Here is a 21,984-nt window from a genome sequence, read left to right as displayed (position 1 = left end):
AGCTTGGGAAGCTCCATTTCTCCTTTTGATTTGCGCTGTCTATCTTCCGATGTCTCAAAAGCAACACCCTGTTAGCGTGCGATAAGCTGTAAGACACGATCGTCAGGAGACATCATCTTACTGCGCCACACCACGCACGTGGGTGAGGAAGGTATCATTAATACAAAGACGATACCGGCCATGGATACCGCACTAGGCAATCGCGGGAGATACCGTCGGTCAATGATACGGTACCTTACTACCACAAGGAACCGGATTGTACCAAAACCCAGACAGCAGCAAATTAATGACGTCTATTACCCCACTGCTGAAACATCCGGAAGGCCGGCAGCACTGCAATTCTTTCTGATCATTTGGGGCTGAGGAGATGGGGGAAGGACAAGATAGAGGAATTGTTTCACTGAGGTAGTCATGCATTGACGTATAACGGGCGCAGGAAGGCAAACCGAAGACGGTCAGAGGGGATCGGAGTGACCGGTTAGGCCGAGAGGTAGGGAGGCGAGAGAAGGAGAGAGAAGGGGGGTAGGTAAGTAGTAGATAGTACTCTATACTACAGTTGGTTGCATTCGATCAGGTACTTACCAAGTACTACTAGTTATTACCGGAGAGACTAGTAAGCGCAGGAAGTACTTCTTCTTCTGCAGTTGGTACAGTTGGTAAAAGTGGGTATTGTTTCCAGGTATTCAAGCAGTCTTTGTTCATAAAAGAGAGATTTTCTTGCTCACAAATTACCGCAGCCGGGTACTTCTCCAGGCAACCCTTTACTAGTATTGCATAAAAAGTACTACTTTGTACTCTTGTGAACCAGGGATGGAGACAGGGTGGAACCTCCCATACCGGGAAGGGGGGTACTTTGCTAGATAGTTAGATACTTTAGTAACTTAACTGAGGTGGTACCTTTCCAAAACGGAGACGAGTTCCGCGGCGTAGCCGAAGGGGGGAAGGAAAAGGAAAGGGAAAGTGACGTGACGATGACCGCGAGAAAAGTTGCAACTTTCGCACTTGCACGAGACTAAACTAGTCCCGTCTAGTCCGAACTGTTACGGCCCCCCCGCAATCCTACTAGAAAGAAAGAAGAAAAATCATGTTACATCCGGGCGCTGCTGTAACGCTCCTTCCCCAACCGGGATCCATTGTTCAGCTAGCCATCGTCGTCGTCGTCGTCGTCGTCGCTGTCTCTCCCTCGCTCGTGCTGGCATGGCATGCAATTTCTCTCGGCTCTTCTCCGTTGCTTATGCCAATCGCAGCGAGAATGGAGACCACGCTGTCATGCACACTAGTCGCTATGCACGTTGGATCAGATCAACTGCATGTCGCTACGGAATGCCCGGTGGCCTTTTCCTAATCTTACTAACAACACAACAACAGTATACCAAATCCGGCTCGGGTGGCTCTGGTGCTTGTGCATCGCATCGTTGGCAAATTAGCAATTTACCCAAGGTGCAGACGGGATGAGCCTCCACCCATCGCTGGTCTTCGTCCGTGGTTCAACTGAAACAAAGCCATTATCATCGCTAGTGTTGAAATGTAAAATGACTGGACATTATTAGTATTGACTTGTGTCTAACCAAGTGCCACTGTCGGGATCTACCGTTGATCAATCTTCCCAAACATAGCTATCTACTCGTCAATGACACCATGGTGGATATCTTAAGGTTCAAATGTTGTGCGGTTGACCCTCGTCGGCTACTTGCTTATTCGCCAGTTCATCAAGCTGCTCAGCCTTACGCCACTCTCCAAGCCTCATCGACCCAAGGCCTGATCAAACTCAACGTGCATTTTTGGAACATGCCTCGTATCGCGTCGACACCGTTGCGCGAAATACAGTACCACCGTTGCTATCAGAGCTTCGCTTTGCCGTCCGGTAGCTTCACTAGCGCTCCATCGCGCCTGACATCATAATCGCGGCCTTTCTTCCACCCCAGCCATGTTTTAAGTGTCTCTTCGCCCCCAGTGCCAGGTATCAGGCCACCCCCGGTCCAGCCTCCGTCGTCGGCCGGAATCGGGAGCCCGGGAGTTTCCACTAGATGGACGACGGGCCGTTGTTCATAGCCACTTTCCTCGAGCTCATCTTGTTCCAACACAGGTGTGGCGCAGGCATCTGTACCATCGAATACGGCCTCCCACTCCGCCCGGGTCTTTTCTTTGAACCGCTTAGCGAAGGCAGTCCGCAGCGCAGGCCAGTTGTCCTTGTTGTCCCGCGGCGGAAGCTCTTCGGGGTTCAAGTCGAGCCCCTTCAACAGGGCATCGTAAAACTGCGGCTCCAACGCACCCACTGCGAAATACTTTCCCTTGTCCTTGGTTTCGTATGTGTCGTAAAATGGGCTGCCTCCGTCCAGCGTATTCTGACCGCGAGGCGCATCCCAGAAGGGCGTTTGTCTGCCCAACCGTGGCATTGCAGCCAAATACGCAGAGCCGTCGACCATGTTTGCCTCGACGACCTGGCCGCGTCCGGTGTGCGTGCGCGAGATCAATGCCAACAGAATCCCCAAGAAGCATGTGGCACCTCCACCAGCAAAATCGCCCAGGAGGTTGAGTGGTGGGTAAGGGCGTTCTCCCGACCGACCTATCATAGACAGTACCCCCGCCACAGCAATGTAGTTGATGTCGTGACCCGCCATATCCTTGTATTTGCCATCGCGACGGAAACCCGTCAAACGAGCCACAATCAAGCGGGGGTTATGTTTCAGAAGCACCTCCGATGGCGACAAGCCCAACCGCTCCAAGACGCCGGGACGATATGGATCAATCAGGACATCGGCGTCCTTCAGGGCGGAGAGGAGCACACGGTGGGAGGCAGGGTCTCGGAGGTCAATGGTAGCGGACGTTTTCCTGCGAGTCAACTGGTCGGCGCTCTTAGCTTTTGGTCGGTCGATTCGCAATACGGAGGCTCCATAGTCGGCAAGTAGTAGTCCGGTGAAGGGGCCTGCGTAGACGTCATGTCAGTATGCGGAGAGGCGTCTCCGAGGAAGGGGGTATGGTAGACGAACCGGGGGCTAGGCCAGCCAGCTCGACCACACGGAGTCCATCGAGAGGAGCGGGCATTTTGTACACCGAATTGAATGACTCAGATATGTCCTGACAAGAATAGCAGCGTTGAGACAAATTGTAGCACTGCCAGCAGCGCGATGGTTGATACTTGGATTGCTGGGTGATCCAGACAGCGGCTTTGCTTCTCCGCAGCCGAGGTCCGGAGCACGTGCGGGGAACCTCACTACACTCCAATACAAGCTGGACTTATGTAGCTTGTGCAACTAATATGACTCCATTGAGTGATTAATCGCTCAGTCTTTATAACTACCCTTGCCATAGACATAAGTTGAACGTATAGTATACCTTCAGTCTGGGGTGTGTAAACGAGGCTGTGTCCCGTGCTTTGGTTCAGTTAGCTGGATAAATCAACCAGATCTGTCTTCCTTCCAACCAGAGCTTAATCCATCCTTGGGAGATAGTCTCAGCCGAGGGTAATTATGGCAGAGAACTTCTTAATTGTCGAAGAGCTGAACTGTATCAATTATGCAGTAGTTGGGGTTACAGAGATAGACGGAATCGAATGTTCACCATAACGATGTGGATCTGAAGAATATACTTCAATGTACTTCGCTGTGTTGTATAGCATATGCTATAAGTAACTATCTGTATCATCCAGAGGAGAAATATCAGCTCGGATGCTTCCCTTTTAAGATGAATTACCATTGAATAGCAGTTGTTTAGTACTTCGGAAGATGTTTCCAGATTTCAACGCCAAGTATAATTCTATGAGATGCAATATATCAGGCAATTCTGTGTTCAACTCAGTTGACAAAAAATGCTTATAACCCAACAAATAGAACCACACTAATATGATGAAAGATCATCCAATCTACCAACTATCCTCACGACCCTCATACTTGCCCTCATCATACGCATCCTCCATATTATCACCGAAGCGCTCCACAGATCCGACCTTCTCGCCGGCCCATCCGGCCACATCCTCAGGGATTTCCTCGACATCATCAACGGCATTGTCCCATTTGCGCTCGACGCGATCGGGGATCTCTTCGACTTCCTCGACCTATCACAACCATCAAAATATCAGTAAGAGCATAATGGAAGGTCACAGGTACTGATGAACTCACCTTCTCGCCCGTCCATCTAGCAGCATCCTCAGGGAAGTCCTCCACATCTTCCTTGATATCCTCCTTGTCTTCCTCCCATTTATCATCTGAATCAAAAAAAATCACAACATTAGCCACATCCATCCACACCTCCTACCCATTGAGTAGTACTCAGTAGACATAAAAAGGAAAAGAAAACTCACGGATCATCTCCCCTCCAACAACCGCCGCTCCACCAAGCAACACTCCGGCTCCAACACCCAGCGCCATATTGCGTCGACTGTGGTCAGGGCGCTGTTGCTGCTGTTGTTCGCCATAGTATCCACCTTCCTGACGGGACTCGTATCCACCACCATATCCTCCTTCCTGGCGGCCATAGCCCTCACCACCGCCATAGCCACCTCCGTATCCGCCCTCCTGGCGTCCATAGCCCTCACCACCGCCGTAGCCACCACCATAGCCGCCGCCGCCGTATCCTCCTTCTTGACGACCGTAGGATTCTTGGCGGCCATAGCTCTCACCACCTCCGTAGCCGCCGCCGTAGGACTCCTGACGACCGTAGGACTCTTGACGGCCGTAGGACTCGCCGCCGTAACCACCACCACCGCCGTAGGATTCCTGACGACCGTAGGATTCGCTCTGGTAGGATTGTTGTTGTTGTTGGGAAGAGGAGCCGCCGCCACCGAATTTCTTTTCGATGACTTCTTCGGCCATGTTCTTGAGGAAGTCCATTTTGGTGGATTTTCTTTTTTGGATAGGGGAAGGTAGTAGAGTAGAGGAGAGGAAAGTAAAGTGGGATGTGTAGTGTATAGTAAAGTAAGTAGAAGAAGAGAAGAAATAAAAGTGGGAAAGAAAAGGCCAACAAAACTACTTATAGACTTAGTAGTATTACTGTAATAATAAATAATCACAACCCCCAAAAATAAAGATAAAGTGGGGTCCGATCGATAGGAGATATACACAGTTACACACACAAAGATAGATGATAGTTAGTTAGGTACTAGAGATAGTCTACTAAACTTACTTAATATGGCATGAATTGTGGCTGTTCACTAACTTAGGTGTGGGCAATTCAGGAGAATAATTGCCTACTTTGTACTAGAAAAAAGTAAGACACAAAAAGAGGGGCAAGGGTCCTCCTTCCTCTCATTGTTCTGCCAATCTCGGCTGTTTCATTTTAGCATATCCACCCAGTCAGTCCACCCACCCATAACATAACTCTCTCACTTAGTCTACCAGTTCCATTTTCAGTTCCTGTTCAGGGGGGGAGGGAAGGGAAAGAGGGGCGGGCCAAGAATGACTGATTGAGTATGTGACTGACTTGATCATCCCATGCTAACTTACCCCAGTGGTGGTGGTGGCTATGCTCCCGGTGATCGATTGTGGCTTGGTCACTCACTCATTCATCCACTCACTCCGTGCATCATCAATCATGGCGGTGTTTTGTTTTTTTCTGATATGCATGGATTAATTTTAGTGCGGTATGGTATCATCGTATCTACTTATACAGTAGTATGTATGTATTGTATTACTAGTTATGAACTGGAATACCAAACTACGTACAGTGAAAACTACTCAACATCTTGCGATTAATACGCAGAGCAAAACACTGTTTGTGCTGTTCATCACTTCCTTCATCCGGCTTAGCCGCCCCGGGGGCCGAAGTTCTCCTTAGCCTATCGTTGTGCCATGCGGTGGTCGATGACCTGGGGGGGCCAGGCCATGGCCACACACCATCTTTCTCAAGGTCAGATGGGCATCAGGCATCAATCGACCGTGTCTAGACACCAGTCACGACGACTTGTCTTCCACTCAAAAAAGCCATAGAGAAAGTTTGAAACCACGGCTGAAACTCCAGGGTCTCGAGATCCATCGTACAACGCATCACTTCCCCCTCCATATCACGCCTTGGCACATCCGGATCGTCCCGTCTTGGCTGATCTTGGCTGCCTGGGGCATTACTGGGATTCCATATGTTGATTCCTTTGGTGGATTCGAAAGAATGGCATTTTGTTAGTGGCAAAGTAATATACTGGTCGTAAAGTGTACAGCTAGATCGCTGGGAGAATGAAAGTTAAATACATGACAGAGGGTAAGGTAGTAGTATCATCCTGAGATTAAGCATTACATCCCTAGCACTTGGTTCAAGTGGCTTGTGGGTTCTCATGGCGAAAGTATTTCGTAAGCTAGGAAGCATATCGTCTAGATGGCTGCCAAGAGGAACAGCGCAAACGCTGACACTGCACCTGCACCGTGTTGCAAATGTGACACCCGTGAAGCCGCGCCGGTGAATACGGGCGACACGCCGGCGGCCGTGCCGCTGGGAGCCACGGGCACTCGGGACCCGCTCTGGGATGGCTGGATATGGAAGGTCGATGAGGGACGGACGCTGCCGGTTCCAAGAATTACCGGATGGCTGGTTGACGATTGGCTCGGGGCCACAATGACCGTCGCAGTCGTGGTGGGGGCTGTTGACGCGGGGGCTGTAGGGGCACTTTCGCCCGGCGAGCTCTCTCCGGTAGACTGGCTGCCGGAAGGACTGGCAGTCAAAGCATCAACACCTGTGGCAGCGCTGACGGGAACTGTGACCGTGACCGTGGTAGGCGTAGGACCACAGTCGGTGCAGACACTGACCGTAGTGGTCCACTCTTCAGGAGAGTTTGGTGCGCTGGTCGAGGACGCCAGCCCTGACGGCCGATTGGTGGCCGGCATAGTAAGAGTGACAGTAGTCGGTGTGGGAGCGCAGTGAGTGCATACGGTCACAGTCGTCGTCCAGCCCTCAGGGACGCTGGGACTTGTGGTCTGCGCTGGAGCGCCGGGAGGGTTAGTGACGGTGGCTGTGGCAGACACCGTTGCAGGACAGTAGGTAGTGGTATAAGTCGTGGTGATCGTGGTGAACCCTTCGGGGCAGATGTCAATGTAAGAAGTCACAATGACCGTGGTAGTAATGGTGGGCTCCGACTCCAAGCCGCTGGACGTGACCGAAGGTACCGCCGGGGCAGATGTGATGCTGGAAGTAATCGGAGCGAGTCCACTGCCGTTGCCGGTTGGTACACCAGTTGGAACGGTAGTTGCACCGTCTGTTTCTCTTGAAGCGCTGGCCAAGGGAGTCGAGTGCGACGAGGAAAAGGTGCTGGCGTGATCGGTAGACTTTGTGCTGTCCTGAGCACCCGAGCCATTTGCAGCGGCACCGGAGGTTGAAGTGCTGGCTGCTCCCAAGCTGCCCGAAGAAACGGAAGTTGTTTTCGCTCCAGTCTGGCTTGATGCTGAGCTAGCAGATTCGGTACTCGACGTTAGATCACTACCAGACGAGGACGAGCTGTCAGAAGGCACCGATGAGATGGTGGTAACAACGGAGCTGGTGGAGCTTGACGCATGAGGGGCGCCGGATGGGGTCACCGATGTAATCACCGATCCCGAGGAGGTAGACTCCACGGAAGAGGCAGAAGTGCGTGTTGAAGCATCTGTGCTCGACGTGTTGACGGAGCTTGACACGGTGGGACTGCCCGATCCACTTGACGAAGTAGCAGACACGATTGTTGTTCCCGAAACCGATGCGATGGGCGTGCCAGAGGGAACAACCGACAAGCTTGACCTGGTCGACACTCCAGAGACCACACTGGACGAGGAACCCACGCTGGATCCTACAGCAGAACTTGAAGAGACCGGCTCAGCAGAGCTAACAGGTGAGCTTGACAGCAACGGTGTGCTAGACGGATGTGACAGGGTAGATGATGGAACCCCGGTCCCAGCAGGAGTGCTGGAAGAGGGCAATAACCCAGAAGAACTGGTGAAACTCGCAATAACCGTGGAGGATGGCTTGGAAATAATAGGGACACTGGATGACTTTCCTGGGGCAACAGATGAAGTTGAACGGACAGGCGTGCTTGAAGGAGTGAGGGAAATGGCTGGACTGCTTGGCACCACAGGGCTGCTGGGGGTGTGAGTGCTCGACAGAGCCGATGAGCTGGAATAGAGCGGAGTGCTCGACCTTACAATGGAGCTCGAAGGAATGGGAGAGCTCGATGCAACGCCGGAACTGGCAGCTGAGCTTGGAATAGGGGTGCTTGATGCAGATGGGCTGCTTGACATGGCCGGAGTGCTCGATGCCACAGGAGAACTCGAGACAGCAGGGCTGCTTGATACCGCTGGGATGCTTGACACAACAGGAGAGCTAGATACTTCCGGAGTGCTAGACGCAACAGGAGAGCTGGATGCAATAGCAGAGCTAGAGATAACGGGAGTTCTGGATGCCACAGGGGTGCTGACCGCCGGAATACTGAGGACGATGGTAGAGCTAGATGCTGCTGGCTTGCTAGACGCAATAGGAGAGCTGGACGCAATAGCAGAGCTGGACGCAATAGCAGAGCTGGACGCAATAGCGGATCCAGATGCAGTAGCAGAGCTAGAGACAGCGGGGGCACTGGATGCCACAGGGGTGCTGACCGCCAGGGTGCTGGAAAGGATAGCAGAGCTAGATGCTGCCGGTTTGCTTGACACAATAGGAGAGCTGGAGGCAACAACGGAGCTGGAGGCCACCGGAGTATTGGATGTAACAGCAGAGCTGGAGGGAACAGCAGGGCTAGAGGCAACTGGGGAGCTGGGGACAATCGGTGAGCTGGAAGCACCAGCGGAACCGGTGGTCACGGACGCGCTACTTGCCACAGGAGTGCTGAACGTAATAGCAGTGCTGGACGGAACCGCAGTGCTGGACGCCACAGGGCTTGATGCGATAGGGCTACTCGACGCAGAGACGCTGCTTGATGCCACAGGAGTACTTGAAGACTCTGTTGCACTCGAAACGGCCGAAGTGGAAACAGCAGAGCTTGAGGGAACTGGACTGCTTGACGGAATCGAGGTGGATGAAGCAGGAGCGCTTGATGCAACAGGGGTACTCGACGCCGCAGGTGTGCTTGAGGCGACAGCACTGCTAGACGAAGGGCTGGGAACTGGTGGCGAAGGATCAACTGCAACCAGGATGTCTTTCATTATGTCGGCAAATGTGAGCCCATTGAACGTGTTCTCATCCGACGCCGTTGCTTCCCAAAGCATGATACCTCCAAACGTCTCCGGGTAGAGGTTCATATACACATTCACCAGAGGGTAGACTTCCTCCGGGGTCAGGTAGTATCCAGTTCCTGCTGCAGCGGGACCGGCAGGCAATCCCACATAGAGCTTTGCGTCCGGGTTGGCTCCACGCTTGATGACATCCACCCAGTCGTCGAAGTTGAAGCCGGTGCTGACACCATTGATAGAGTCACTAGCGGCACAGCCATCAGTGTTATAGAATTGCACCCAAACGAAGTCAAAGGGGGATTGGGCGATCGCATCACTGAGTTGAGGGTCGGGTATCGGGCATTGGGGGGCACCAGAGATGTAAAAGGTACGCTCCGGGACCAAGGCGAAAAGCTCTCTGAACCGATTTACCATAGTCGCATATCCTGCTCACGATTAGCGGTGGTGCAGATTAATAACAAGCGCTTACGGGCAGAAAGACATACCAAAACCGCCGTTGTGCTCAATGTCGAAATCGAATCCATCGACAACAACGTCGCCAAAAGGACGAGGGCCATCATTCGACACCCATTCCTCCGTCTGCGGACCGAAGGCACCCCAGAGGAAATCGGCGAATTGGACAGCAGAGGCATCTGACAAAATCTGCTGGTTATCGGGAGAGGCACCACCTAGGGACAGAAAAATCTTCTTTCCTGCTTCCTGGCAGATGGGAATATCTTCTGCAATTTGGTGACAACCAGAAAGAAGCTCCGTTGAGACGCCGTCAACTTCATATGTTAGGCCATCACACTGATTGCCGAAGTTACTACCCGGCCACCCGGCAGGTCCCTGGTCCGGGAAAGTATTGATAAAGCCAAGGTTGATAATATCCAACGAAGTTTCCTGGCAGAAGTGGCTCAATCTTTGTTGACCAGATCCTTGACCCTGTAGATAGATCAGTACAAGTCAGTATGGTTAAGTGGGCGCTCGAGGGGTCGGAACATACGTAGTAGACGGCAACGTTGGACTTTGCCTGAGCATCGAAAGCAGACACAAAAGGAGTGAGACCGGCTACCGCCGCAGCGATGGTGAGAGGCTTGAACACCATGTCGAAGGAGTGGCAACTGGCAGGCGTAAGGAGGCCGCAAGCCAGTAGGGAGACCTTGATGGTTCAACGAAAGGACGCAGACAAATGTCTGCTACTAGGGGGTGTCTCCGCAAGCGAACGTCGAAGAGTGAAGCACTGGTAAGAGAACCAGTGGGCAAGGAGGGTATATAACATTATGGGAGATAGGCGTTTTGGGGGGGTAGCGAACCCCATTACATCTTCCTAGTCATTAGCTCCAATATCCCCAATACAAAGTTCATCCAACGAGCACAACCGAAATTATCATGCGGATGATATGGCTTGGCAAGTGCAACCGGACAATCAGGCGATGGAGAAAGAACTCCATTCTTGTGCTAGCAGCAGGGAATATTGAAGCTAGCGAGGCGCTTGATACGGGAGCACCAGGGGTCACCGGCCAGAAGAGGGCGTGACTGGTCCGGAGGATGGAAGATTGGAGGGCCGACATTACGCTCAAGGCAACAGCAGGCATCCGAGCACCCTGATTGAGTAAATGCCTGGTGTAGAGCCGCATCAGGGTCCGACTATTATGGTTAGTCTCGGTCGAAATGGACAACAAGAGGCAAAAGCGATATACACTACTCACAACGTTTAGGCTCTGGCGGTGCTTGAATTTGAGCCTAAGTGGAGAAAGAGAAAGTAGTGCTTCATAGTCGAATGTAGCCTCGATAAAAGGTGGATAGTAAATGAGCAGAGATCAATTTTCTGGACCGATAGAGGCCGGAAGATGAGAGATGGATGGAGATAGCAAGGTGGGAATGGATGGCTTCCATGGACCTGGAGGCCTGCCTGGAGGGAAGCTAGTCTAGTCCTGGACCCTGCGGTGGGCGTGATCCTGGTATTGTGGTGACGATACCGTGTCCGTGTTATGTTTTTACCCCAGTTGGGGTTAGTGTCCATGTGGTAGTAGCCTGATCAGGACTAGCTAGGGGTCTCTGGTGGAACGCTGGTGGTCAGGAACACCAATCAAAGAGTCGGGATATAGAGCCTGACAGCCCACTGGTCAGGCTGGGAAACGTCCGGGCTAAACTTTGGGCTCCAATGTCTTACCTTCGCTTCTCGCCTCTGATTGTTGTGATGGCGAGAAATGAAAAGTCAAATCATTAGACCTGACCCACGGAACGGCTCTTCTCCGTTGCTTAAGGCTCTCGGAGTTGACCGGATCATCCGATCGACAATCAGGAACTATTACTGTACAGTGTTGTGTAACTGCCAGTCGCTTGTTTTGCGCTTGGTATGGGCGGATGTTCAATTCAGAAGCAGGAATAGTCGAGTCCGAATGGAAGATGAAAAGTCTGACATGACAGTTTTCTGAAGGAACGCCACCGACGAATATCCTCCTTAGCTGACAGTCCATTGGTCTTTTTTTCTCCTGGTCCAAATAATCACACCTTGACTAGATACTTTCTTAGTCGACCCATCCACCAGCCAGATACCCCACTAGGCCTCAAGCGGACTCCGACCGACCACGGACCTTCCTGGCTACATGGTCCAGTGCACCTGTTCATACAGAGGGGAACCACTGGGGGTAAGGGATTGGTGATTAGTAGCTTCCACTATAACCAGGCGTTAAGCGACGTCGGAGTCATGCATCGGATAACCGGAAATTACACCTTTGATTCTGCTCCCTTGAAGGGATTAGCGTGCTGCAATCTGGCGAGGAGTGGAAATGAACGGTCACAGAGCCTTATGGCCAGGGCCGTCGGATGTCCCAGCAATTCCCCGTTGTCTCTCAAAATCCATTGGTCGGTGAATACCACACCTATAAGGCACATAGACACAGAGTACGGTGTGAGGCATTTATCCGTACCATAAGTCTCACAGGGCTGGGATTGTTACTTTCAACCGGTTGTGTCTCTCCACGCCTATGATTTAGTTCTCTCAGAGAGGCTTGTCTGTGCGACAGGCAAAGCATATGATGTTTTACTGGCTGTGATCATAGTCGCGTACTACACCGGGGAACAGTATGAGACCCCCGAGGATGACAAAACTCAAAGCTTGCAGGAATCTTTGTGCAATGGCATCGGCCTAGCTTGGCCAGAGACACGGTGGCATGTCATAAAAATCCGTGTTTAACCGACAATCAACTCCTGCTGGGGAAGAAGTGAAAGCCATATATGAACCAGCTACGGTTAGAGGCTGCGAGAACCTGCATGCTGACAGAGGAGAACCAAGTACACGGAAGAAGGAACAGGTACACAACTACAATGCTGAAGCTAGGATGGCAATCTACCCAAGAAGGGGTTGACAATCCATGTGCTGCAGGGTAGCTAGGTTACACCTGCAGCAAAGGGTGCCACGTTACACACCGTCAGCTGCATGTGTCGCAAAGGGACAGCGTGAGACATAAGCTCCAGTAAATTTCCGTGGGCTTTGGTTCATGATCTGATACGCATTCCAATGGACCTGGTCGAGGATAGCTCACTGCGCTATACTTACCCTAAGATATAGTGGCTACTAGTACGTTCCTGCCACCCTCCTTATGAAATGGCTAAGAGTTCGACATGTGGACAGTCATAGCATATGAGCATACTGATTTGTTCTGTTTCAGGGTACCCCTGTTGCTTCTCCCTAAGACTTCGTCCAAAATACCTCCGTCAGTAGATCGCACATCAAAGTAATAGACCGTTTCCCCTCCTTCAACACAGCGTCCATAGCCAAGAATGGATGAGGCATGCCCTTCATAACCTGCAAATCCACCTGAACGCCAGCCTGCTTCAACTTTTCGGAATACTGTTCTCCCTCCGTTCGCAGCACATCCAGTTCACCCACCATGACTAAAGCCCGGGGCAGGGCAGACCAATCGCCCGTCCAGAACAAGGGGCTCGCCTCAGGGTTGTCCCAATCCTTTTGATTCGGCAGATAGTGGTTCCGATACCAGAGCATCTTTGCTGCGGGAAGGGCCGGTGTATGCTCGTACTCCTTATAGGCACGGTTCGTTTCCACGCTGGCCGTGTTATCCGTCACCGGTACGGACAGCAGTTGTGCTTTGAAGTGAACAGGAGGCGACAATGTCAGGGCTTTCTGAGTGATTATGCAAGCCAGGTTCCCACCCGCCGATGATCCACCGGTCGCGATCTTGCTGATATCGATGGGAAGTTGAGAAGGTCCTTGGGAAGTCAACCAGAGGAGAGCCTCCCAGCAGTCGTGGACGGCAGCGGGCCAGGGATGTTCAGGTGCGAGACTTTCAAATAATGTTTTATTAGTCTTTTCATCCTGCTCAATCGCACACATATAGTATCGGGATAATGCTTACCGGTAATCCACCGTCACCACGACACAGCGACCCCTCACACAGAGATTCGAGCAGACCGGATTCTCCGTGTCAATGTTTCCCAGTACCCATCCACCGCCATGGAAATACAGCATGACCGGCCATCCGGATGCCGGCGCAGTGCCTTCTGGCACAAACACTCGCACAGGGACTTCTGGGCCCTCTGTGACGCGACGTGAAAGACGAAGGTCAATGGTCTGCCCAACAGGCAGAACAGGACCCCCGCCTGGGATCAGGACGCCGCTCGATCGCGAGGCCGCAACAGGCTGCAGATGGACCTGCTGCTGTTTCATCACATATTGGTTGTAGAATGCGACATATTCGGGATCGAGTTTGTCTTGCACCGAGGGGTGCAGGGGGTATGGGGGTTGAGGATTGGTAAGGGACATGATGAAAGTGGTAAGTCACTGATCGATTGATTTCACTCTTTACGGATTGAAGGTCTCTGTTGTGTTCGAAGAAGGAAAGAAAAGGAATTGGTAACTCTATCCTATCTATCTGACTATCAATGCCAGCCTCCGTGTTGTATTCCTCGGTTACATCGCGGTCAGTGTCCGAGCGCAAGGGATCAACGAGGGGATGCATTCCGGCTCGACTTTCCTGTTTGTGTTCCTTTCCCCTCACGGCTGGTTGATGATCCCTGATAACGAGGAGGAACTTCCTTAGTAACCCGCGATAAGAAGAGACCCTTCCGTCCCCTCACCTTTCCCCACCCCCACCACTAAATCACTGACAGCTTCAGTGGTAGCGAGGCGAGCAAAAAGGCAGGCGATGAGTTTTCCGTAATCGTACCTGTATCCAAAGTGGGAGCTCTTGAAGAGCGAAGCTACCCGCGTAAGAGGGGTTTGTAGTAGTCATGACTCATAGATCATGCTGTCCGAGTCGTTGGTTTCAGTTTGTATATATATAACCCGACAGCACTAGGAGAATCATGAATAACTCTTTCAACCGCAACTAATCAATAAAACCAAACAACTTCATCAGTCCCTACCACAACCCCAACATCAATCACCTGAATAAAACGCAAGATAATTCACACCAAAATGGCCACCAAAACTCCCATCACAACCGACAAAGCCCCCAAGGCCCTCCCCGGCATCTATTCCCAAGCCATCGTCTCCAACGGCGTAGTCTACTGCTCTGGCTCGGTAGCTATGGACGCAGAAACCGGCAAGATTATTGATGGCGATATCAAAGCGCACACGGTACATACATAATTATCACCCATCACTCCTCCGGCCGATAATTCGCTAATTGAATATGCTGGCAAACAATAGCACCAGTGCATCAAAAACCTCGGAAACGTTCTCGAAGCCGCCGGTAGCGATCTTACCAAGGTCCTCAAGGTGACTGTATTCTTGTCGAATATGGATGACTTTGCCGAGATGAATTCTGTCTATGTGCAGTACTGGGGGGATGTTAAGCCTAGTCGGACGTGAGTTTATTCTTTCGTTTTTCCTTTGCTCTGTTTCTGTGTGGGTTTTACGTATGTGGGGGAGGGTTAAACATGGGATATAAGTAGTAGGGGAGTATGGCTGACTGATACTGATTGGATCGGTAGATGCGTGGCGGTTAAGACTTTGCCCCTGAATACGGATATTGAGATTGAGTGTATTGCTCATCAGTAGAGGATTAAAATATATTTATAAATATATCTGGTGATGAAAGTGCCTGGCCGGGGAAACAAAAATTATACCAGCATCATTAATTTCAAATCGGCGCTTGTTGACCGAAATACTCAAAAATATATTAGTATGTGTATATAAAATCTACAGAGAACGGATGCGAGGAATGCGACTCTGCCAGATGTGAGCAAGCTCACTCCCCATATGAATAAGACGATCAGAGACTATAGTCTAAAGTAATCAAGGAAAAATTTGCTGCTCAATAGTCTCCGAAATACTTCTGACGAGTTCGTTCCATTGCTAGTTCGTCCGGCATAGGGGTGATGAACTTATCAATTTCATTGATCCAAAACGAGTTTTGAGGATTGACCTGGCAAGCTGTAGTATATTCCCAGTAAGATGGATACCAGCCCGCAGTCTCCCAGTCAATAACCCCAACTATAGTATCACCGCGGGCCAGAATATTAAGGCTACTGAGATCACCATGTGTAAACACGATAGGAAATGATCTATCGTGTTGTCTGATCAACTCTTGTACTGCCGGATCAAGCCTTGAATCGAAATCCATCCCTCCTCGCAAATGTCGATGGAATTCCTGGACACTGGCAAAAGGCCCAAAACGTAGGGAAGTGCCTGGCACACGGCCATCATAGAGCGGCCCACCCACAACTGAGCCCACACCCATACCTGCTGGGGGTGGGAGTTTTCGCATCTCCTCGACCATACTCTTTAACTGGGTAAGAATCTTTGCCTTTGACTCCTCACTGCGATAAACCCATCCGGCACCAATGTAATTCCCTTTGATTCTTTCCATCACTATGTAGGTGCAATTCCGATGTGTAAAGGCGCAGAGGACTTTGGGAACTGGTATAGATGTGTTTTGTGAAATAAAACGCATAGTAACTGCCTCTGTCAAGTCTACAAGCTTTCCATATTTGACACAGATCCGATCTGTTAACATCAGAACGCTTCCTTCAAAGGGGCGTATTTTCCGGAGAGTTGTAATCGCAAAGAGGATGAAATGCTTGTACAAGGCGCAGTCGTTGATTGGACTCCAGCTTTGGGACATCGGACATTCTGAGTATGCAAATCGGGTTAAAGGCCCCGTCTAGCTAATCAAAAGGGCACGGTCTGGATTCGCCTGTGGTTGAGTGGTGAACTACGGAAAGCGAATTGGAAAGCATTGAACACGTGATGGCCATGGCTGGGTTACTACTAGTATTTCGTAGTTATAGAACCTGTCAGCATCTACACCAAAAACGCAATCATGGTTATTGTAACTGCTGCAGGTACTATAGTCATTAGGTTCGGTAGAATAATATGCCTAGAGATTACAAGCAATTGAACTACTTACCCAGTATAGATAGGTATCGAAAAATTGAGATCCCCCGAGAATGCTGCAGTCTACTCCCAAAAGATAGGGTCCTACAGCATCACTGCTTGACCAAACACGCGTATAGGAGTCTCAAACAAACACGAACTCAAAAGAGTAAACAATAAACAACAAACATTAACCTTCCATCGCGCGCCGTCCGTCCGCCCGAACTATCATCGAGTTAGGGGCTTAATTCAAATGAACAATGCGGTGGGACTGATAAAACCCGGAATGTAGCCGGTTTGGGGCAAGTTTCACGCCTTCAGCTCCCACAAGAGAGGACTTGGCATGTGGGAGAATTCCAGTGGATCCCTCTTTCGGATGAGTATCATGTTGATAGTATGCATTGATTATGGTACTTGCATACTAGCAGCATTATGACCAGCTATTCGTTATCTTTTGGTATTCTGTTTTTTGCTATAAATAAACGTCATATGGAGGACTCTGTATAGGCAGCCACAAATTCCATATGTGCTTAACGATACCTCATATGTGGCTGTATGTTTTGTCAACAAAGTACTCGATTAGTAGATTGGGATTGCATGAGTCGAGGTGATGTATTAGGAAGCTTGTTGAAGAAAGGGAATGACGGAGGATACTAGTGACATTGATCAGGATGGTAGGAGATCGTCGATGATACAAACTGTTGGTGTGAGCTGTATAGTAGTTGTAAGGAGTGTAGTATCGAAAGATATATTTTGCCTACTAGTATATAAGCATGACTTCCATTAGCACGCGATTTCTGGCCTGACACTTCAGGATCTGATCAGGACATGCTAATGACTTTCGAGACAATAAATTTTCTATAGCTCTGGCCTGTTCGTTCCATGACTATAATCAAGAATATGTTATGAGGGCGCATATCGCAGCATCTATGTATGGTATAACACTCTATACGAAGCAGCCGGGATACGGACATGCCCTCTCATACATGAAATATGTGCTGTATATAGATTATAGCCCTTAGAGCTCAGCGATAGAATTAGCCAACGGGAACGTGTTCAGGCCATTCGCCGAGAGCATAGTGCTAGATTGCCGAATGGTGAGAGTGGATAACGTGAGGTGAGATTCAGCTCCACCACTTCCGTTATTTATGAACATCATATCCCAAAGTTGAATGCCTACCAGGTGCTCTGCATTCATATCTGAGTAATGCAAATAGCACCACAGGACATGGCTAATCATCGATCATTTTCGGAGACCTCAATGCATGGATCTTCTAGGGTTTATAAACGCAGGCGATGACGCCATAGCGCAAATGAACAACCTGCAAATCACCCTGCTGGCCCAAAGACTTAGAACTATAGGGAACACATTTTACTGGTATGAAGTGACTCATGGAGTAGAGAAATCAGTTCCTGTTCCCAGCCCTTCATGCTTCTGTTTGTCGGCGTTACTTGGTTGCCCTTATGAATAAACTTGTAGAAGGGTCTTTCCTTGCAGAGACCTCACCAGAGGGGAAACGAGGCAGAATAAGTAGGATGACTCGAGGGACAGAAGGGAAGAGAGGAGAAAAGGTGAGGAAATTGGAGCGAGTGACTCCCTGTGAGCCTGCTGCCCATCACGTGTCCCATCCCTTTCATCGTCTTCAACCACATCATGGCGATGGAGTCCCCTTCGGCTCCTCGTTCATCCCTAGCCTTATCTGCAGCCCTGGATTCTGCATCGCATCCTGCATTCTATACTTGACCGCTCTGTCTCACTACCTGCGCCCACTTTAGCTTTGACAACCCGCGTTTACCACGCGATGATGACGCTGGGATTCAATCGCGGTTCTCTCAAGGAGAAATTTCGCCTTATTACTCACACACAGGGCTACCACTCGATCCCTGATGGAACATAATTTGCAATTGAATCCCAAGGATGTGCATGATACCTGCGATGACTAACACTCAACAGGAGAATAGGGGCAAACTATCGTAGTCGCGCGATGGTCCAATGGCCGCGGATGCCAGTTTAGTCTGCATTCCTCAAGGACAGCCCTCCCATATCAGGCAGTGACAACAAACATCACAGAACCTATTCCTACCAATTCCCTATTCTGCTAGTGGGCATGCCTCGGAATCGCCCATTCCAACCCCTCGGGCCTCCGCGTTCACGCGCGAGGCCATTCATTCAGCATATACATCCTTTTAGTCGACCATCGCCCATTGTTTTGCTTCTCTTCTATTGTTTCCCCGTCGCGTTTACCACCCACATGTTCTTTATGGGCTGCACCTACCTAGCCTTTCCGACACATCGATCCTCATCATCACTAACCTCTCAGACCACTGGATGCTTGGCGAATCTTGTTAACCAAAGCCGTAGCGCAGCTGGTTCCAGCTACTCTGGACGCGGTCCATCATGTTCAACCGTTCGATAGCCTCCCCAAAAGGAGGAGTTTGGACCAAGGTAGTGATATTCATCTCGTTATATGTCATGCTTTTTGACTCCTTCATTGAATGGGCCATCGTGCTTTATCTGTATGGGATCCGTCGTGTGGACTCAAAGATGACTCCGAGCCTGGTACTGGCTCTTGTCGCGGTAAGTCTCTGCCTTGACCTGGACGGCTGGTTAAGATGCTGACGGATATTAGTCATTCTTCACTGTTCCTCTTGTCGCTCTCCACAGCCTTCTTGCCTGGCAATACAACAAGGTTGTAGGATTCGCGAGTCAGAAAGCTTTGCTGAATGCGGCTTGTACCTATATCCTGCGACTAACGATACTCATTTGGATCGCTGCCAGTGCCGCAGGATTGGTGTTGGTTTCGCAGCAGGTGTACTGCCTAGCGGATGATGATGGTGGCGACTTTTGGAAGATCGGTATCAGTTGCGCGCTTCAACGGGCTTCTGTCATTGTTTCCATTATATCATTGTAGGTCTGCTGGCCCATTTTTTGGATGTGCTTACTGACTCGCAGCAGCGTGACTGTGTGTCTTTTCTTCTGCTCAAGAGAACTCTGCGAGCGTCCGTACGATATCTCTCTTCTCGGTGTATACAGACCGCAACTATCGACATGCGATGACAAAATGTCTGCCAGCTCGACGATGGGAAGCCACATCAGTCTGGAAAATGATATCTACCACGTTTGCCGCCGGCCTGATGTGACATTTGGGCGAGACCTGTACCTGTCATCTAGCAGCAACTCCGTATGTAAAGCTGGTAGCATTGATGATCCTGCCTCCATACATGAGAAACCCCAGTTGAAGCTCGACACAAAATGTGAATCAGAGGGCTCAGGCATATACTCTGGAACTACACTCTCTGTTGATGGCACGCCATCCAAGAATTCTTCCCGGGATGGAACAAACTCCGATGTCAGTTCAAATTACTCAGTTACACCTCCCAAAGCCACGTTAAGGGCTCCTTACGACCCTTATCGTCAGGCTGTACTGGCAGAACTCCCGGGATCCCCACAAATCAAACATCAAAGGCATCAACCCTCTGCATCCCCTTTCTTCCGACTTCTTCCCAAGGTTTTCGCAAGTCAGATCTCGTTGTCATCAGATCCTGATATCCTTGCTCTCGCTGGTCCCGATGCTGTTGCGGACGTTGAGCAACCGGCAGAGGAGCATCCATCTGATAACATCGAGCCGCCGCCAACTCCCAAAAGGGAATATGCTCCTGGACACCCATTGGCATCTTCCCCTGTGGAGCTTCCATTCCCGTCTTCTCCTCCTGTGGAGAGGTCTATATTTTCCATGACGACCAGTAACCCTGAGCTCAAGACTAGTCGGTCTGAAGGAAGCACGCTTCCACGATCAATATCAAGCAGCTCTGCTGATGCCCCCGAAGTTGTCGCACCAGAGCCACTCAGGGTTCAGAGATCCAACACGTCACACACAGCTCCAATTACTAGCCAGTACAACTTCTCTCGGCCTAAACCCCCGGCAGTACCGCCGATCCCGCCACGGCAGCCGAATCACAGCTACCACGGCTCTCTATCGCAGCACGGGCGATCCAGACGCCAGAACTCAATTCGTTCGAGCGGACGACGAAGCCAAGTCTACCGGTTTGAAGCATGCCAGATCCCGCGACACACACAAAGCCAGTACCATCCCCAGCAAAGCCGCTACGCTCGTCGATCGTATTTTGACACCCACCGTCGAATGCCCTCACGGCGACGTCGAAACGACGTCGAAATCGTGTACTCCAGCACCCGGCGGCCCCGCAGCAACACCTGTGGAGGGTTCGGCACAACATCCAGTCTAGACTGTATCCGCGAGTCTGGCGCCTCTGTTGATGAACCGGAAGACATCTTCGCTGATGGAAACACGTATAGAGGTACCACGCGAACTACTAGTGCCCACGGCATGTACGCATTTTGAAACGAAGTCTGCGGGTCGGACTGGCTATGATTTAATCGGCTCTATAAGTTATCACGTTCTTATTGCCTCATGATTGATATAAAATGTATACTAGCACGCTTCTTTTTTCCTTTGTTTACCTTTCTTGCCATATACTATTGATTGAATACTATTATGATTTTATTCTTCTGCTTGCTAGTTCTTCTGTATTATGCAATTATCACATGTTACACTCTTTCTTTTTGGATCAATTGAAATGTAGGATCAGATTAACTACCGTCTTATGTACGTCTCAACCCAACCATTCGAAATCAACCCCAAACGCCACAATACAAGAAACTAGAGCCATACCCCTTATACAACACACAACACAACACCAGCACCCCCAGCCCAACCGTTTGTTAATGTATATACCCGAGACACCAGAATAGACCCCAGTCCAAGACAGTAATGCCGCAATCCCACAAGATAAGCAAGTAGGTAGGCCAAACGAACGAACAAACAGACGAACAAACAAACGACCAGATCCACAAGAAGGCAATCAGCCAGAGAACAATAGAGCCCAGATGAACTAAGCTAAGCCGCTCAAGCCCTCTTCGACCCCGACCGAGACTGCGACGACTTCGTCTTCACCTCTCCATCAACCCCAGTGGCATACTTATACCGATACGCCTGCCTCTTCCTCCCCTTCTCATCGACAGTCACATTCTCCTTATCGTTTTCCTTGACACTCCCCATCTCCTTCTCACCCCACGACCACATCAACGCACGACTCATCCTCTCACGCTCCTTGAGCAGGAGATCTACACGCCGCTGCCACTCCTTCTCGCGCTTCTCGACGGACCGCGCGATGCGTTCGTCGACTGCAGCGGCGGTTTCGTCCTTTGTGGCGATGATGGATTCGAGGTGCTCGATTTTGGTTCTCTGCGCGCGGAGTTCAGTTTGGTGTCGGTCGCGCAGGGTGAGGATGTGGGCTTTGAGTTTGGTTTCGCGGTTGGAGGTGCTGGTGAGGAGGGTTTGGAGGTTGGTGTTGGTGGCGCGGAGGGTGGTGAGTTCCGTTTGGAGGGTCTGGATTTGGGTTGTGGATGTGGATGTAGATGTGGATTGGGGTTGGTGTTGGTGGGTGTTTGTTGGAGGGGATGGAGGTGGGCTGGGTTGCTGTTGTTGCTGTTGGGTGGCTTTTTGGAGGTCCTCTTGTTCCTTCTTG

At 50.6% G+C, this 21,984-nt stretch overlaps 7 protein-coding genes across 7 annotated transcripts; 2 read left to right on the top strand and 5 right to left on the bottom strand.

Moving 5' to 3' along the window:
- Positions 1-1,841: 1,841 nt before the first annotated feature.
- Positions 1,842-3,045, bottom strand: BO88DRAFT_453801 (CaiB/BaiF CoA transferase family protein; the record flags this gene model as incomplete). The annotated part of the gene is made up of 2 exons (XM_025710768.1): positions 1,842-2,926; positions 2,991-3,045. 2 exons carry the CDS (start codon positions 3,043-3,045, stop codon positions 1,842-1,844), a joined length of 1,140 nt encoding a protein of 379 aa, XP_025563159.1.
- A 734-nt stretch (positions 3,046-3,779) lies between these two features.
- BO88DRAFT_48191 (uncharacterized protein) lies at positions 3,780-5,129 on the bottom strand. Its single transcript, XM_025712201.1, has 3 exons — positions 4,301-5,129; positions 4,119-4,204; positions 3,780-4,054 (listed from the first exon to the last, which is right to left on the bottom strand). The coding sequence occupies exons 1-3, from the start codon at positions 4,827-4,829 to the stop codon at positions 3,863-3,865; spliced, it is 807 nt and encodes a 268-aa protein (XP_025563158.1). The 5' UTR covers positions 4,830-5,129; the 3' UTR covers positions 3,780-3,862.
- A 906-nt stretch (positions 5,130-6,035) lies between these two features.
- Positions 6,036-10,328, bottom strand: chiA1 (class III chitinase ChiA1). Its single transcript, XM_025712189.1, has 3 exons — positions 10,099-10,328; positions 9,599-10,037; positions 6,036-9,538 (listed from the first exon to the last, which is right to left on the bottom strand). The coding sequence occupies exons 1-3, from the start codon at positions 10,198-10,200 to the stop codon at positions 6,300-6,302; spliced, it is 3,780 nt and encodes a 1,259-aa protein (XP_025563157.1). The 5' UTR covers positions 10,201-10,328; the 3' UTR covers positions 6,036-6,299.
- Positions 10,329-12,718: 2,390 nt separating this feature from the next.
- Positions 12,719-14,074, bottom strand: BO88DRAFT_488103 (lipase). The gene is made up of 2 exons (XM_025712596.1): positions 13,475-14,074; positions 12,719-13,402 (listed from the first exon to the last, which is right to left on the bottom strand). The coding sequence occupies exons 1-2, from the start codon at positions 13,879-13,881 to the stop codon at positions 12,790-12,792; spliced, it is 1,020 nt and encodes a 339-aa protein (XP_025563156.1). The 5' UTR covers positions 13,882-14,074; the 3' UTR covers positions 12,719-12,789.
- A 366-nt stretch (positions 14,075-14,440) lies between these two features.
- BO88DRAFT_365897 (putative L-PSP endoribonuclease family protein Brt1) lies at positions 14,441-15,256 on the top strand. The gene is made up of 3 exons (XM_025704020.1): positions 14,441-14,697; positions 14,770-14,927; positions 15,054-15,256. The coding sequence occupies exons 1-3, from the start codon at positions 14,536-14,538 to the stop codon at positions 15,118-15,120; spliced, it is 387 nt and encodes a 128-aa protein (XP_025563155.1). The 5' UTR covers positions 14,441-14,535; the 3' UTR covers positions 15,121-15,256.
- Positions 15,257-15,376: 120 nt separating this feature from the next.
- On the bottom strand, positions 15,377-16,186 carry BO88DRAFT_435524 (serine/threonine protein kinase; the record flags this gene model as incomplete). The annotated part of the gene is made up of 1 exon (XM_025709518.1): positions 15,377-16,186. One exon carries the CDS (start codon positions 16,184-16,186, stop codon positions 15,377-15,379), a length of 810 nt encoding a protein of 269 aa, XP_025563154.1.
- Positions 16,187-18,663: 2,477 nt separating this feature from the next.
- BO88DRAFT_388796 (uncharacterized protein) lies at positions 18,664-20,959 on the top strand. Its single transcript, XM_025704886.1, has 3 exons — positions 18,664-19,015; positions 19,068-19,345; positions 19,394-20,959. The coding sequence occupies exons 1-3, from the start codon at positions 18,836-18,838 to the stop codon at positions 20,796-20,798; spliced, it is 1,863 nt and encodes a 620-aa protein (XP_025563153.1). The 5' UTR covers positions 18,664-18,835; the 3' UTR covers positions 20,799-20,959.
- Positions 20,960-21,984: the final 1,025 nt, after the last annotated feature.

The sequence above is a fragment of the Aspergillus vadensis genome, assembly GCF_003184925.1.
Source record: "Aspergillus vadensis CBS 113365 unplaced genomic scaffold BO88scaffold_11, whole genome shotgun sequence".
Classification (NCBI taxonomy): domain Eukaryota; kingdom Fungi; phylum Ascomycota; class Eurotiomycetes; order Eurotiales; family Aspergillaceae; genus Aspergillus; species Aspergillus vadensis.
The sequence above is the reverse complement of the archived record's forward strand: the minus strand, read 5'-3'. Positions and strand labels throughout refer to the sequence as shown.

Coding starts and splice junctions, on each gene's coding strand:
- BO88DRAFT_48191 (XM_025712201.1), bottom strand. CDS start 4,829: ATGGACTTCCTCAAGAACATGGCCGAAGAAGTCATCGAAAAGAAATTC. Junction 4,205..4,300: donor TGTTGGAGGGGAGATGATCC/GTGAGTTTTCTT, acceptor TTTTTGATTCAG/ATGATAAATGGGAGGAAGAC. Junction 4,055..4,118: donor CTAGATGGACGGGCGAGAAG/GTGAGTTCATCA, acceptor TGGTTGTGATAG/GTCGAGGAAGTCGAAGAGAT.
- chiA1 (XM_025712189.1), bottom strand. CDS start 10,200: ATGGTGTTCAAGCCTCTCACCATCGCTGCGGCGGTAGCCGGTCTCACT. Junction 10,038..10,098: donor CCAACGTTGCCGTCTACTAC/GTATGTTCCGAC, acceptor ATCTATCTACAG/GGTCAAGGATCTGGTCAACA. Junction 9,539..9,598: donor TGAGCACAACGGCGGTTTTG/GTATGTCTTTCT, acceptor AATCGTGAGCAG/GATATGCGACTATGGTAAAT.
- BO88DRAFT_488103 (XM_025712596.1), bottom strand. CDS start 13,881: ATGTCCCTTACCAATCCTCAACCCCCATACCCCCTGCACCCCTCGGTG. Junction 13,403..13,474: donor GTGGTGACGGTGGATTACCG/GTAAGCATTATC, acceptor ATTATTTGAAAG/TCTCGCACCTGAACATCCCT.
- BO88DRAFT_365897 (XM_025704020.1), top strand. CDS start 14,536: ATGGCCACCAAAACTCCCATCACAACCGACAAAGCCCCCAAGGCCCTC. Junction 14,698..14,769: donor GCGATATCAAAGCGCACACG/GTACATACATAA, acceptor GGCAAACAATAG/CACCAGTGCATCAAAAACCT. Junction 14,928..15,053: donor GATGTTAAGCCTAGTCGGAC/GTGAGTTTATTC, acceptor TTGGATCGGTAG/ATGCGTGGCGGTTAAGACTT.
- BO88DRAFT_388796 (XM_025704886.1), top strand. CDS start 18,836: ATGTTCAACCGTTCGATAGCCTCCCCAAAAGGAGGAGTTTGGACCAAG. Junction 19,016..19,067: donor TGGTACTGGCTCTTGTCGCG/GTAAGTCTCTGC, acceptor GACGGATATTAG/TCATTCTTCACTGTTCCTCT. Junction 19,346..19,393: donor ATTGTTTCCATTATATCATT/GTAGGTCTGCTG, acceptor GACTCGCAGCAG/CGTGACTGTGTGTCTTTTCT.